The sequence below is a fragment of the Sprattus sprattus genome (assembly GCF_963457725.1).
Source record: "Sprattus sprattus genome assembly, chromosome: 15".
Taxonomy (NCBI): Eukaryota; Metazoa; Chordata; class Actinopteri; order Clupeiformes; family Clupeidae; genus Sprattus; species Sprattus sprattus.
In genome coordinates this window covers 29,950,033-29,966,696 of record NC_137913.1, presented here as the reverse complement: position 1 = coordinate 29,966,696, position 16,664 = coordinate 29,950,033, and the positions used below count along the sequence as shown (strand labels likewise).

General features: G+C 42.1%; 1 protein-coding gene across 1 annotated transcript; it reads right to left on the bottom strand.

Annotated features, from left to right (window-relative positions):
- Window positions 1–418: 418 nt before the first annotated feature.
- Window positions 419–7,308, bottom strand: lrrc74b (leucine rich repeat containing 74B; the record flags this gene model as incomplete). Its single annotated transcript, XM_080852066.1, has 8 exons — window positions 419–532; window positions 647–742; window positions 924–1,002; window positions 1,268–1,383; window positions 5,745–5,854; window positions 6,149–6,355; window positions 6,872–7,004; window positions 7,261–7,308. 8 exons carry the CDS (start codon window positions 7,306–7,308, stop codon window positions 419–421), a joined length of 903 nt encoding a protein of 300 aa, XP_080708192.1.
- Window positions 7,309–16,664: the final 9,356 nt, after the last annotated feature.

Below are 16,664 nucleotides of genomic sequence, written 5' to 3'. Positions count from 1 at the left end.
GGAGTGTTATGAATGTTTGTGGTGTTAATGTTTAGCCCATTTATGTCTGTATGTCACGGGAAGTAGCGCGCAGGCCAGAGATGATCAAAGGTTGTCTAGAGCGTGCCTGCGTTTGTGACGTATGTGTTTTGTCACACAGCTTGCTGCAAGGAAATGATATCAGGTGAGGAAGACTCACAGCTGATCACAGACTGAATATCAAACATCTGGCGTTTATCCACCACCTTTATTATCAGGCAAAAGAGGGTGTAGCAGCCTGCTACTGATTATGTCTAAAGTAACAGTCAAACCTTATTCTATTCATTTAATATGACTTGCTTTTACTGTCTTTTGTGTAAATTCAAAGTCACCCATCACAATCTGTTTTTTTTATTGTTACATTATTGTTTAATTTTCCAGTACAAAAAACAAAGAGTCCTCAGGTAGGTGCCTTGTAAGCATTCACTCTTCCCCCATGTTTGACCAGTAGACTGGGAAATGTTTCCTGTACAGTCTTGTACAAGGCATCAAAATCCGGATTTACTGTGATGTCCTGTACAAAGACAAAACAAAAATGGAATAAAGATTTTTTTGATTTCCAAAGATTTTGAAGTCATATGATTATGCAAACAGCATGACCTATAGCTGAGATTCAAAAAAGTCTTACACTAAAGTCCAAATACTCCATTACTGAAGCTGGGTTGAGTTGGATTGAGGCGAGGATCCCGTAGCACCCTGCAGACTGCATGGGATTCCTTGCCATCTTGAATTAACAATAATATAACAAAAAAAACTTTAAGCACAGAGTGAATGAGAAAAAACAAATGCAATATAACTACCATAACACTTCAACCTTACGGTTGTTTTTTGTTTTTAACTTTTACATTATTCTATGAGCATTAACCTCGGTTATCGCAGGGCTTGTCCAACTGTATGGGTCTTACCTTGAGAACTCTGACTGTCTTGTTGACTTTAAGGCCTATCGATAATCGGATGGCACCCTCAGGGGGTATACGGTTGTTACTGGGAGAAGAGAAAAGCAAAAATAGACGTGTTGTTGGTGTAAGACATTGAAAATAATATATATATAGATATATATATATATATCTATATATATACATAAATAGAACCGTCTCTTCAGGCAGAACAACATACATCACTGTTGAAAGACCCTTTCAATATATTTCATATATTGAGTCACCATTGGTGACTCTGTAACAGTTTTACAGCTAACAATGGTGCACAATGCAGGTGACGGCTTCACCTCCATGGATACCGGTGACTGTACCTGATGTTCAGCTCCTCCAGGGTGTTGTTTTCTCTCAGGGCCTCTCCGAGGGCCACGGCTCCATCCTTCCCCAGGCCGTTGTAGGACAGATCCAGCTTTCGCAGAAATATGTTTGCCTTGAGAATAGACATCACACTGCACGTCAAAAATGGGAAACAGAACATCCCCAGAACTTTGCAGCCGTCTGTGTTTATGCCATTACATTGTGTTCACTGGCTTCAGTTGAGAGGATTTCTACTAGATTGCACTAATTAAAAATGTTTAATAAATATCTTAAAAGAAAATAAAAGAATTAAAGGAACTTGACAATAACCTAATCAGCTGCTTATACATGTTTATAACACAGGTAGATGAAATCAAGCATTCTGATTGGTTGAGAGTGAGGGGTGTGCTTTATTCAGCACTCAAAAAATAACAGTAGATTCGAAATCGAACCAAGATGGCGGCATGTTGGGAGCCTGTAAGTGGGAAATATTTTATGTGAATTAAGCTATCTTCACGACTTTTTATATGTCTACATTGACTCGGTTAGTTGTTTATGTGCTACACAAATGTTGCAGAGTATTGTCGGTCTTAACTGAAGCTCTCGAATATTATTTGAAGGTTACTGCTAAGACCAAAAATCCATTGAAACACATAGTATCTAGCTAGCCTCGCTGCTAATAAGTATAACGTTGCTCTCACACGCCTCCCTCATTGAGGCAGAGTTAGTGGCGATATCCAAATCAATATAAACAAATATTAACAAAGTTGAAAGTGTCCCATTGTCGTTTTTGTTATAAAAATATATGTAATAAAATGGTGCAAGATCAATGTCGATCTCCTAGCTAATCATCAACAAACGTTTGGTTCTAGGCTAACAGACGTGATGTTCCCGATGCTGTTTGTCTGTTGCATAGCAACAGCCACTCAAAGGGGGACTATTTTCTCTAGGCGGCTGAAATGCGATACACAATATTTGGTGGCTACAACTTTTTTGTGCTGAAAGGAAGCTTACTATAGGATGCATTTCTATGCATAGACAATAGGATGTCTATGGTGACATGCAGTCGCCATGCTCAGAAATGACTTCCTGCCTCTGACTTCCGCTCCTCTCCTGTGGAAACTACGATCCCCCTGCAGCTTACAGCATCTAGCGCCCTCTGCTGTCTCATTCCGGTATTGACAACAAATAGAAAAATACCCAAGACTAGGCAAAGTGGAAAATATGGAGTGCATCGCCACGTATTACGGAGCTTGCAGAGACTTCCACCCTCAGCTCTGTCTCCTATCACCATGGAGCTGTTTAATACACAATCCCTCACAAATAAATCCCTCCTCATAAATGACCATATTATAGAAAAAAGGCTTGACTTCATGTGCCTAACTGAAACCTGGCATAAACCAGCGGACTACTACGTGCTCAATGAAGCATGCCCACCTGGATACCACTACATGGAGAAAGCCCGCAGCTCTGGTCGTGGTGGTGGACTGGCCATCATCATCTCCTCTGCAAATGCCTGACCTTTCCTCTATGGAATGTCTGGCCTTCAAATGCAAACATCCATACCCCATGACAGTGCTTCTCATTTACCGTCCTCCAAAGCCAAACTCATCTTTTTTACCAGAGATAAGTGATCTGCTGACCTCACTCTGCAGTATCTCAACAAACATTGTCATTGTTGGTGATCTTAATATCCATGTCGACAACCCTTCCTGTCTGTTTGCAGCAGATTTCCTGAATGTGCTTGAGTGTCTTGGCCTGCAGCAGCATGTTGAGGTCCCTACTCACACCAAGGGGATCACTCTGGATCTGGTCATCACTGACACTACCCTAATCAATAACATACAGATCTACGATCTTGGTGTATCTGACCACAAGGTGGTCTCAATGGCCTTTACTTTTATGCTGCCTACCACTACACTACAGGCGTCAAATGTCTTTTCGAAACTGGAAAAAAATTGACGCAGCCACTATGAGCATGGATCTCCAGCTCATCACCTGTCCAGCATCTGCATCAGCGGAAGAATTAGTGGGGGATCTATAATACCTCCCTGAGCAGTGTTTTTGATCTCTATGCCCCGGTCAAATCACGTATTGTCAATTTCTCACGGTCTGCTCCATGGTTCACTCATGAACTGCGGAAAATGAAAACAGCTGGGCGTGTCTTGGAACGGCGATGCAGGCACTCTGGGCTCACAGTCCATAAGCTGGCCTTCCGTGAGCATCAAAAGGTCTACTCCAATTCCCTTAAAGATGCTCGTTCACAGTTCTACTCCAGCCTAATAAATAAAAACCCTGGAAACTCTAAACAGCTCTTTTCCACCATAAAGCATCTCCTGAAACCACAACCATCCTCCTCAACTGAGGCTACAGAAGAGCAATGCAACAGCTTCATTGACTTTTTCAGATCGAAGGTCGACAGCATTCGCTCTGAGATGTCCAGCTCTCCATCTCTGCTTCCCTCTGACGCCAACACCTTATCTGCAAGTGTGCTGTCTCCCCTGCATCTTGCTGAGGTTCAGGCGAACCTTGTTGAGGAAATCATCAGAAAAATGAAACCCTGTACCTGTACCCTGGACCCCATTCCCACTGCTCTGCTCAAGTCACACATCCCCACTCTCAGTCCTCTCATCACCAAAGTTGTCAACCTTTCCCTTCAGTCAGGCTGTGTCCCACCGGCTCTCAAGGTCGCTGTCATCCGTCCCCTTCTCAAGAAGCCCACCCTGGACCCGGAGGTCCTAGCCAACTACTTGCCTTCTCCAACCTTGCCTTCCTGTCCAAAGTGCTAGAGAAGGTAGTTGCTTCTCAACTTTAGGACCACCTCAAACACAACAACCTGTTTGAGAAATTCCCGTCAGGATTTCGTTCAGCCCACAGCACTGAAACCGCCTTGCTCAGGGTGACGAATGACCTGCTGATGACAGCCGATGCAGGATCACCCTCAATCCTCATCCTCCTGGATCTGACTGCTGCATTCGACACAGTGGATCACACGATCCTCCTAGAGCGCCTCCACACCACCATTGGACTGTCAGGCTCTGCACTCAAGTGGTTCCAGTCCTACCTTTCTGGCAGAACTGAATATGTCTCACTGGGAAGTTGCAAGTCCAGACAGCTCCCTGTCTCCTGTGGTGTTCCACACGGGTCTGTCCTCGGCCCCATCCTCTTCATTATCTACATGCTCCCTCTCGGCTGTGTTGTCAGCAGACATGGGATGTCCTTCCACTGCTATGCCGATGACACACAGCTGTACATCAAAACTGCCCCAAGCCCCTCTGCTGCCATGTCATGTCTCACTGCCTGTCTTGGGGAGATAAAGGCATGGATGAGAAACAACTTTCTCCAGCTAAACAGCAGCAAATCCGAGGCCCTTCTTGTTGGCACTACACACCAGGTCCAGTCATCCTCCATAACTCATCTCACCTTCGACAGTCAGGTCATACCCCTCTCCACCAAATCTAGGAGTTAGGTTTGACCCTCACCTGACCTTCAACGATCATATAAAGCATCTGTGCAAAATCTCCTTCTACCATCTCAAAAACATCGCCAATCTCCGCCCCACTTTAACCCTGCCAGATGCTGAGAAACTCGTCCACGCCTTCATCTCCTCAAGACTGGACTACTGCAATTCACTGTTCACTGGGATCACTGGCAGGAACATCCAAAAGCTGTAGTACATTCAGAACAGCGCTGCCAGGATCCTGATGAGAGTCAGGAAATACAATCACATAACCCCCATTTTACACTCACTACACTGGCTCCCTGTCTCATCCCGCATTGACTACAAAGTCCTTCTTCTCACCCACCAATGCATAAACGGTCGTGCCCCCCCTTACCTGCAAGAACTCATCACTCCCCAAACATCAAATCGCCCCCTCAGATCCAATAACAGTTTGTTCCTGCAGGTCCCAAACACCAGGCTACGCACCATGGGCGACCGGGCCTTCTCCGCTGCAGCCCCGCGACTGTGGAACAGCCTCCCGGACCACTTAAGGGCAACACAGACACTGGGCTGTTTTAAGACTGGCCTAAAAACCTTTTTATTTAGAAAGGCATTTCCTACTTTTTAAAAAACGTTTTTATTTAAAGTTTTAATTGTGTTAAACTATGCTTTTGCTGAGAGCTGTTTTTAGCACTCTGAGATTCTGCTGGAATGAAGAGTGCTCTACAAATAAAATGAATTATTATTTATTATTATTATTACTATTTATAATTGAATTTTATACTTAATATTTATAATGTCGCTGGCAACCGTGTTATAAAAGCAATAAGGTACCTCCGCTGCGCGTCAGGCCTAACAACACCCTCAAACTAGTACATTATTGACGATACAGTACTGCCTCTCGAACCTTATTGCTTAATTAAATAAGCAACAACAAGCTCATAATGTTTGTTTAAATAACCGAAAGAAACAGCGTCATCCCACAGCTTTGGGGTTGATGCCCTTGTGTGTCCCTTCCTATCTAGATCCCCGGCAGGATGGACGTTGGTTACCCCGAGGCCTTTAGCCAAGACTATGGCTCCTCTCTCTTGGATGCAGTTCCACGCCAGATTGAGGGACTTCATGCCCATGTTCTCAGCTACCGCATGCCCCAGGGTCTCCCCTGTGGAGGAAAAATGACAAGGACTAAACCCTCCTTCACCCTTTAAGTAGCAGTAAGGGGCTTAGGTTAAACATTTAGATAAACAAATCAGATATAAAATAATATTTGTTACTTGTTCCATACATTATGACCTGCACATAATCTTCACATAGAACTGGGACATACAGAACAGAACATTTTAGGAAGATATTGGCCAATATAATAATAATTTAATTATTATAACATTCAACAACAACATCATCATCATATTAAATATTATTATTATGAAAAATAATAACAATAATATCATCCTACCTGCTGCATCTCCCAGTTTGTTGTGACTGAGGTCCAGCCTCTCTAGTCTCTGATTGGTGGTAATGGCCAGTGACAGGTGCTTGGCAGCGTTATCATTGAGCTCATTGGCTGAGAGGCTGAGAGACACTAAGGTGGTGTTCTCCAAAAGCATACGGGACAGGGCCTCAGCTCCCTTCTCTCCCAGTCTGTTCTCTGATAGGTCGATTTCTAAGGAGGGGTGAAGGTGCGGAGAGAGGAAGACTATAGATCAGATTCAGGTTGGCTTTATTGGCATGACTGTAATGATAAGATATTGCCCAAAGCTTAGAGCAAGGTTCTTATAATCTGACATCTATTTATCATCTAGCTACTAAACTCACTTTATCATGATGTACTGTACTATGTGCATTCAACTAGGAAAAAACACAACCCTTCACCTAAAGAATGGCAGACGAAACACCCTGGGTGATGTCAAAGTTACAAAATAACTACAGAATATTAGTAGCCAAACAACACAGAGATATGAGTTTATATTTAGAAAATGTAAAAAAGACATAGAAAGAGAGACAGAGAGAGAAAGCAGATATGACACATCCTCTCTGGAGCTTCCCCACCACCAGATCATCTCAACGTCATGTTTTTTTCGATGAGAAGAGAGGAGCGAGGTGGTGTCGGAGCAGGCGCAGTTGGCACTTCTAGGGCGGCATATGGGTGGGTGGCACAAGTGTTAGCGCAGGGAAGCACCTGTGATGTAACAGTTCTCCTTCAGCAGCTCCGCCACGACAGACCCGCCCGGCGCCTCCATCCAATTATCCCGCAGGTTCAGCCTCACAATGGAGATATTGGTTACCAAGGGAACTGCAAGCGCTTTGGTACCCTGCAGTTGAATCACAGGCAATCAGCCACTGTTTTGCTCTCGTGTTAGAAACACATTGATACGTGAACTTGAAGACGATGAGATCCCATAATGGGACCTGTTATTTCTTTCATTTGTCAGTGAACACAAATTATATATTTGGCACTGGTTGTGCCATATACAGCTGCATGCCCAAGATTCAATATAGCGGTGTGAGATGACAAACAGGCTTGTGTGTGTGGAGGTGATTAACATCTGGGTTTGCTTGTACCCTTACCTGGGGACCCAGACCATGGTGAGTCATGTATAGCTCACTGTTGTGCATATTCCTGAGGAAGTAGGAGGAAGGGACGACCTTAAGTGTTTCACAGGCTTCCCTGTAGCGAGCCTCACCCGTGCGGTCGTACGGCTGCCCTGGCTCTGAAATGATACGAGCACATGAGGATCGTCTGAACTTGCAACATACTCAAAGACTTCTATCTCAAAAAAAAAAAACAGGTGAAAAAGGACTGAGCAGGACAGAGGCCGAGATACAGAGAGGATTGTGTGTGGAGGGGGGCTGAATGATGACTCACTTCAGCAAGCCATTTTCTCTCCCTAGAGTAGCAACCAGGGACGTTTTATTATCAAAATCGCTGAATTTGCACATTTTCGGTTCCAAGTGACAGTGATCAGCCAATGAACCAGGACGTGCGGTCGATGCATTGGTGTCTATGGGCAGGTGAGGCAGTGCCTCCCCTGGGATTGCGCATTCACTCCAAACTGGGTTTTACGCATGTGTGCGCAAGCGAAGAACCTTTGAGTCAAGCTCAAAACTCATTGAAAAATCCCTTAGGGGAGGCAGGCAGTACCACTGCCTCAGGTAAGGAGGCGAGCGAGAGCGCACTTGTCGGGTATAGGTTGTGACGTTGGTTGGACTCCTTCTACACTTCTACTTGACGGCGAAAATGGAACATCGTATTGCTAAGCTGAAGTAGATCTCAAAACTGGACTTTCAATCCAAATGTGAAATGAAATGTGAAATGATAAATAATGGGAGACCAATGCCGGAGCTAAAAGTTTTGCTTCAAACGACGGGACAGAATGTATTGACATTTGCATTGGAGTGTTTCACGTTTCCCAACCGGACTACATGCGCAACACGAACCACGCTAAAGGCTGCTTCTACAGGACAGTTGGCTTGAAGTTGTGAGCAGACTAGGTGAGCTAAACTAGCCACTGACTGCATTCGCTCAAGGATGATCGTGGGAGAAGAGGACAACCTATTTCCACTGAACAGGGAAGTCGTGAGTGGATTACTTTTGTTTTTATTTACGAGCTCCAACGAAAGTGCACCAACTATAAATTATACTGGCCAGTAGAACATGTTGGTATTGTGTGCAATGTATGCGGTGTTTAACTGTTTGCTTGTTAATATGTTGTGTAAATAAATATGTAATTGTTTTTTCAAAACTGTGTCCGACTTGGGTAAATGGTCATTTAAATTAGCATCCTACCACCGTAGTTATATTTTCTCCAGACAAAATGAAATGAGCCATATCATTGGTGGAGGGCTACATACTGGTATTAGACAATAAAACGTAACGTTTTTTCACCTATCAGATGACAATTTTAAAACCATAGACTAGACATACACGTATGTATACATTATACATTTTTAAACAACTAGAGCTCAAAATTACGTAATCACTTCCGGTTTCTGTGGCTCACCAGCTACGAACCTCACGGCACGTCACTGGTAGCAACTGCACCCCACCCCCAGCACACACACACAAACACACACACACACACACACACACACACACACACATCTCACACACACACACCCACGTTCTCATCTTTAAAGTGGACCGATACATAACCTTCCAGATCCAGGTCCGTGTCGTAGTCCTCGTCTGCAATGCCATACATTGTGCCACTCGTATTCCTGGCACTTGATCTGCTCCTCCTCCCCTCGCTCACCTCCTCCTCCAATTCCTCATCTCCATCTCCCTCCACTGCCTCCCCCCAGCCCCCACCTGACGGCCCCAGAGAGGAGCCATCGTATCGGGTCACGATCTGAGGGAGAGGAAGGTGAAGAGGATGCACACTCATACCCCCAGGCTAAAGCCCTCAGACCCTTCAGTCTCCACACACCATATTTGGCAAGTATTCAAGGCCGGATTCCTGTCAGAGTTTGGTGCCTTATGAGAAAAACTAAATAACACTAATACTGTGAAAGAGAATGTGGCTATCAACTGACCTCAAGAAAACACACAAAAGTACCTGTTTTGTAGGTTTGTATCACAGTTCAGTGATAATTAGATGTACAGACCAATGTCAGTGGCAAGCATGGCTTGCAAGGAAATTTAAATCAAAATGAAAACCCTGATTGGACTTCATATTACCCACATACTGCATGTCACCAGTGGCAGGTGTTTGGTCTAAGTCAAAATTGAAGCCTTTTCCAACCACATACATTGATACGCACCTGGTTGTCGACACTCCCTCTGCTGTAGGCCTTGCTGGGTCTGCTTGGCGGTCGGCTTCCAATCCCACCCAGCTCCATTCTCTCATGCTCTGTCTCATGACCATCGTCCTCCAGCACAGACGGCAACAGAGACTCTCTTGTCACTCTCTTTCCCACAACCATACCTCTAATTAGGACCGATCCTAACTGTGAACTGAAAGTTTCAAATAGCTTTCCTGAGATAATGCTACATTATCTCTGTGGTAAATCTCTTGCAAATGTTGATGAACGTACCACTGTAAATAAGTCAGGACAACTGAGTTTTGAGAAAGCTTCCTTTAACTACAACCTACCTTGATCCACAGGAGGGGTCTGAAAGGACAGTTTGAATGACATGCAGTTGACCAAATGCAAAACAGCAGGCGTTACAGTCCAGCAGCTCTCCTCCAATCCACAGGAAAGCCAGGACAATGAGAGTTGGTGAATGCCCCACTGATTTATTTTGTTGATGCGTTACCATGGTGCAGACCTGAGCACAGGGTCTCTGTTCAGAGTGTGGCTGCCTTGGAATTAGTAAGGAGGAGCTAGAAGCTGCTTATAAATGCCGGGCTCATGGTAAATCTGATGATTTGTAAACTCTTAAACTTATAATAATAATAAACTTTATTTGATAGCACCTTTCATAAAAAACTATGCAGCTTAACAGAAAATAAATGACGTGCACAAATAAATAACATGCACAGTGGTCAACATAAAATAGAGTAGATCAAATAAACATTAAAACTATGATAAAGTGCATAAAATTAAATAAAAATAAATAAAACTCTGCAGAGATATAGTTTATGTGACCCCTTAATATCACCTTATATCACCATGAAGATCAAAGTAAAACAAATTAAATAAAACATTTAAAAATGTAAATGTACAAATATGAATATTGCGAAGTTGTAGCTATTTAAAGGCTAAGGTAAAGAGAAGCCTTTTATTGCTTTTATAAACCAATCATGGTCAATATAAGTTGGCGTCCACCTAAAGCTGGAACGGCTTTTCCAGCTGAGAGATTTGATGTTGGCAAAGGCCCGTTGGCACTCTGCCGACCAAACATACTTTGCCCCCCACACACACACAGACAAAAAGCATTAGAATGCATTTAAAGGAAACTCCACCCTTTGCATTTATTCATTTGACAGAGCATATCAAGGGGAACAAAGTATTTTCTGATATCTGGTTGGGAGATTAGAAATGCATATTTCACTTTCACTGACAATGCATGAGGTTACAAAATGAGATATCAGTCAATGGGTGCTTTGTATGACTGTGTATGTGAGTTTGTTCCTCAGAAACACAGAAACCACAGAAACCACACAGAAACCACTCAGTTTTTATTATATTTTTTGTGTGACCAACCTGTATATACATAGGTTCATATGATAGTGTTGTTGTGTATTGTATTGTATTTTTAAAAGAAGGTAAGAAAGTCAATTATATGACTGAGTGATAATGGACATTAAGCTATTTTGGAAAGTATTCCCTCTGCAATTCCATTATTCAGTGTGATTCATGTGTCTTAACATTGGAGTCCTTCTTATTCTTAGAAACAAGAAGATTAGAAGATACATATGACCAGCAACGTCTGGCACGGCAGCTGTCTAGCTGCAGACAAGAAGGCACTGCAGAGGGTGGTGAGGACAGCAGAAAAGATCATCAGGTCATCCCTACCAGCCATTCAGGAACTGTACACTTCACACTGTTCCAAGCGGGCAATGAACATCATCAAAGACACAACTCATCCAGCACACAGTCTGTTCTCCCTTCTACCATCAGGGAAGCGGTACCGCAACCTGCGGGCCCGCACAAGCAGACTGAGTAACAGCTTCTTTCCACAAGCCATCAGACTCATCAACACACTGAAGAAAATCACATGAACATTCCATAGTCACTTCACCATGCCACTGGCACTTTACTTTACTGTTGCACCTTGTGACCACTGATTGTACTTCTGCTGCTATGTGTGTGTGTGTGTGTGTGTGTGTGTGTGTGTGTGTGTGTGTGTGTGTGTGAGAGAGAGATTATTGTCAATGTCTTATTTAAATGTTTGTGTGTGTGTGTGTGTGTGTGTGTGTGTGAGAGAGATTTTGTCAATGTCTTATTTAAATGTTTTAAACTGCACATTGGAGACTGGTCAAACACAATTTCAAACTTCTGTGCTAACCCTGTTACATCGATTTTTGACAATAAAGTACACTTGACTTGACTTGACTTGACATATCTACCAAAAAATTCCACTAGGTGGCAGCAGTGTAGTTGATAGCCGAACTTTGAACAGGTGGCCAACAGTGGCATTAAGGTTTGGTGTTAAAGGCACCCAGTGCAACTTTATAGGCTTGAGACTCGAAAAATAAATATTCAATTTCTAGTCTTTTTTACACGTAGTAAGTTTCAATAACTTTGCATTGAAGGAGCAAAGGTGAGACGTCGTTGTGTGGTGAGAACTGATAGAAAATCGTAAACAACAACAATCGCTGGTGGGGAGAGGCCATTTTCCATTGACTGGAATCCTGCTTTATTTATTGGTGGCACCAATAAATAAAGATTTGGGGAAAAAATGGCGGACGATTTTCTATCAGTTCTCACCACACAACAACGTCTCATCTTTGCTCCTTGAATGTCGATATGTAATGGTATGGAGTTATTGAAACTTACTACGTGTAAAAAAGACTAGAAATTGAATGTTTATTTTTAAGCCTCGAAAGTTGCACTGGGTGCCTTTAATTGTAATGGTCATAGGCATTTTAGCCCTTTAAGCGATTCACATTATAATTTTTTAGTGAGAGGACGTTATATGCACGAACACGCCCTCTCACACTTACTCAGCAAGGAAGTAATTTATCACTCGCATCCATTTTGACTAAAAACTAAACTACTGGACTGTCGCTTTTCCAACTTTGTGAAGTGATTCAGGGTGCCTTAGAAGAATGGCAGACGCAACTCCATATAACTAGGACCTTTTCACATGTCCGATTTGTTTGGATATATTCAAGGATCCAGTCACAATTGTCTTTAGACACAGCTACTGTATGGGCTGCATTAAGGGCTGCTGGGATCAGGAAGATCAGAAGAGAGTTTACAGCTGCCCCCAGTGCAGACAGACTTTCTCTCCAAGACCAGTTTTGAACAAAAATAATATTGTTGCTGAGCTTGTGGAGCAGACCAGGAAGACCAGAATCCATACTCCATCTCTTGCTCACGGTTTTGCAGAACCTGGAGATGTGGCGTGTGACGTTTGCACTGGGAGAAAACTCAAAGCTGTTAAATCCTGTCTGGAATGTTTGGTGTCTTACTGTAAAACTCACTTTAAAGCCCACAATGTTCTGAACCCAGGAAGAAAACACTCAGTGACTGAAGCCACGGGCCAGCTACAAGAGTTGTATCTGCTATAATAATAAACTTTAATAATAATAAACTTTATTACAGGCCCACATGGAAGATGTACAATACATAAAATCAATAAATAACATATAAATATACATACATACATAACATCATAAATACATATAAATACACAAGGAAAGAAGGGCTAAAAAAAGGCACTTATGCCAGTGTTCCCAGATCTTTAATGTGTACTTGACAGAGCTGCGGCCAGGGTCTGTCATCAGATCAATTACAACATTTGAAGAGCGGTCCAGCCGACACATAAACTTAAAAGTTAGGTTCCTCAGCAAGGCCATGAAGGTGGTTAGACCCATATTACAGAACAGCTGACTGGCTCTAGTACTCCTTGGTTTCTTCAGGAGTATCCTAAGACAGTCAAGGCTACTTTCAATTTACGTAAGCTCTCCTTCTTGTAATTCACCCAGAGTGGAGCTGTACAGAGAGGGGTGCAGTAGGCTCTAAACAAATTCATTTTTACATCATATGTACAGTGGTGGAATTTTCTTACCAACATGTTAGAGCAATCTCCTCTGTCTAAACATGTCAGCATCATCCTCCAATGTGTCATGTGATAATGTGCCCTAAGTATTTGGTACTATTGGACACCCGCAGAGCTTGCCCAGAAAGATGAAAGGCAGGAAACTTAACATCCATGTCCTCCTTAGTTCTACAGACCATTACCACTCTCTTCTTGGCATTATATTTTTTTTGTAATTTACTGTTTATTAAGTTTTTCCATTTTACAAATACAACAAAACCACATGACATAAACGTAAAACCAAAGTAGGACAAACAAAACAAGAAAAAAATAAATAAAAAAATAAATAAAAAGCACAGATACAGAGAATGAACCAGGGGAGGTTCCAAATGTACATCTCTTATCTTAGAAGAGTTAGTCAAATTCAAATCCAATAGATAACAAAAACCACATCAGGAGGAGGAGCAGTAGCCTGTAGTACTATAATTACACAAAGTCCGGTCTTATTGTTAACACATAATACAACCAACTTGACCAATTTTCATAAAACTTGTCATATTGAGTCCTCAGTGTGAAAGTTACTCTCTCCATATTATATATATCATACACCACATCAATCCAGTCATCAACAGTTGGTGGGGCCTTCTGAAGCCATTTTCTTGTCATGGCCTTTTTGGCCGCTACTAAGAGTACTCTCAACAAATATTTCACCACTTTTCCACATTGAAGCTCCTCAAAGTCACAGAGATATAATTTTTTGAAATCATAGTTAAGTCCTATATTGAAAGCTAATTCTAAATGGTTGTGGACACTTGTCCAGAAAGGAGCCACAGAGGTACAATTCCAAAAAATGTGTAAGTGATCTGCCACAATACATCCACAACATCTCCAGCAGATAGTTTGAGTAGAATATTTTGCCTTTTGAGCTGGCGTGGAAAAGAATCTAATAATGTTTTTCCAACTAAAGAATCTCCAAGTGGGTGAACTTGTCATCCTCCATTGTTGAGTACAGATCCTTTCCCACTCTTTCTCTGATAGTTGTAAGTTACTCTCCTTTTCCCACCTTGATTTAATTGGCATTGTATTGACTCCTGTTAAGGCTTGAAGAGCAACATATAGTCTGGAAATAGTTTTCTTGTAAAAAGCATCTTCACATGCTTTCAAAAAGATGTCAATAACAGTGTTTTTATCAGGCTCTTTCTCTTTCCTTATAAAAGATTTATTGATAAAATCTCTGATTTGCAGGTATCTAAAATGATCTTGATTCTCTAACCCAAATCTGTCTTTCAGCTCCTGAAAACTCAGCACCCGATCTTCTTTTATTAAAGAGCTATATGTTGTGAGACCTTTGTTGTTCCACATAAGAAATCGTTTGTCATGTATACTGGGTATAAACTCAGAGTCGTAGGCAAACCATTTGAAGATACCCATCCTGTCTCTCAGGTGTTGTCGTTTGGTTATATTGTTCCATATCCCCAGGGAGCAAGATATCCAGGGGTTACTGGGATCAGAAAGGTGGTTAATTAGTGAACAATCCCCAATTAACATACTCGTTGGATATCTCCCTCCCATTGAGCATTCTATTTCCTTCCACCAGTGGCGGTCCGTGCATTTCACGACTAGGCCTTCAGCGATGTCCTACACGATGTTAAACTGAGTGAATCCACCTCCTAATACCATCATTATGACGCCATGGCTCTCGAACCATTATAGAAAGGCAGTATAAGTGAGCATTGCATCACCATAACATAGTCGAGTACAACAGACTTTATTCATATATCCGGAGCATTTCAAATCAATACGTATTAACAATACATTACGAGTAGTAAACTCTCAGTTATATGATCGCTTGAATATAACTGTCACAACTTAAAAATAAAAGGCGATTTTCAGGGGTTAGTCTACAAAGTTGTATTAAGTCCACCGAAAGTAGCCTTTGTGAGCTTTAACAAGTTTGTCCACTAAACATCGCATTGTCCCACCTGCAAAGCAGTTTCATTAAACTTCCCATCCTCACGATATCCAGTTTTTCTTGAAAGTTCCGTCTTGAAAATGGCGTTGTAATTGTATCAAAAACTGGAATGATCAAGTTGGTGTAAACTAGTTTATTTGAGTTGGTTAATGTAATTATATTCAGTCTTACCAATTGAAACAACTAGCATAATAAGCATTGAAACCGATGTACGTCGTTAGCCAGCTAAACTGAGCACTGAAGCACTGCACCGGTCTGCCTCAGTATCCAATCAAAGGACGTTTACGTGTCACGTTCAACGCGAGGGAGGAAAGAAATCTTCCGGGCCTTCTAGAAGGCCCAGTGTCGCCAACTCGAAATCTGATTGGTTGTCACAACTGTCTGTTTCAGTTCATTCAACTTAAATGAACTGAAACAGCCAGTTGTGATAACCAATCAGATGTACACGGGCCTTCAATGTGAATTCTGAAGGCCTCAAGGAAGATTTCTGTTCTCGGGGAAGATTTCTCGGAGCGTGGAAACACATGATAGCTGAAATATGATTGGATGAAAGCTCTAACATAAATGAACAACGCTGGAAGCTATGAAATGAAGATAATGGACTATGGGGAATAATTTAATACATATTTATGAAAAGAAAATATTAAAATTAAATTTATTTTATTACATTTATTGTCTGATGATGTTTAGGCCAGCAGAGAAGGCCTTGAAGGCCCTGACGGACCACCACTGCCTTCCACCTAGATCTATAACTGGGTGTACACCATCCGACTAAAAACCTAAGCTGGGCAGCCTTGTAATAGTCTAATAAACATGGGAGAGCTAGTCCACCCCTGTCCTTAGACAGCTTGAGTGTTTTGAACCTTACTCTGGGTTTTTTCCCTGCCCAGATGAATCTGCTTAGATGTTTATCCCATTCCCTAAAGTAATATTCAGGTTTCTCAATAGGTATGGATTGAAATATATACAGCAGTCTTGGCAGTATATTCATTTTAATTGAGTCTATACGTGAATATATACTCAAGTAAGGGATCGAGCTCCATCTATTTATATCATCTAAAATCACCTTCTTAAGTGGCCCATAATTAATTTCCTGTATTCTGGATAAGTCTGAAGGCATAAAGATTCCAAGGTATTTTATGCATTTCTTATCCCAGTCAAGTTGATACCTTGAGCGGAGATAATGAGGTGGATTATAGTGGAAGTTGAGGACTTGTGTTTTTTGCTTATTAACTTTGTATCCTGAATATGTTCCATATTCTTCCATAATGGACATCAGATTTGGTAGGGAGTTAGTAGGGTTGGTCAGATAGATAAGGATATCATCGGCAAAGAGAGCCAGTTTCTGCT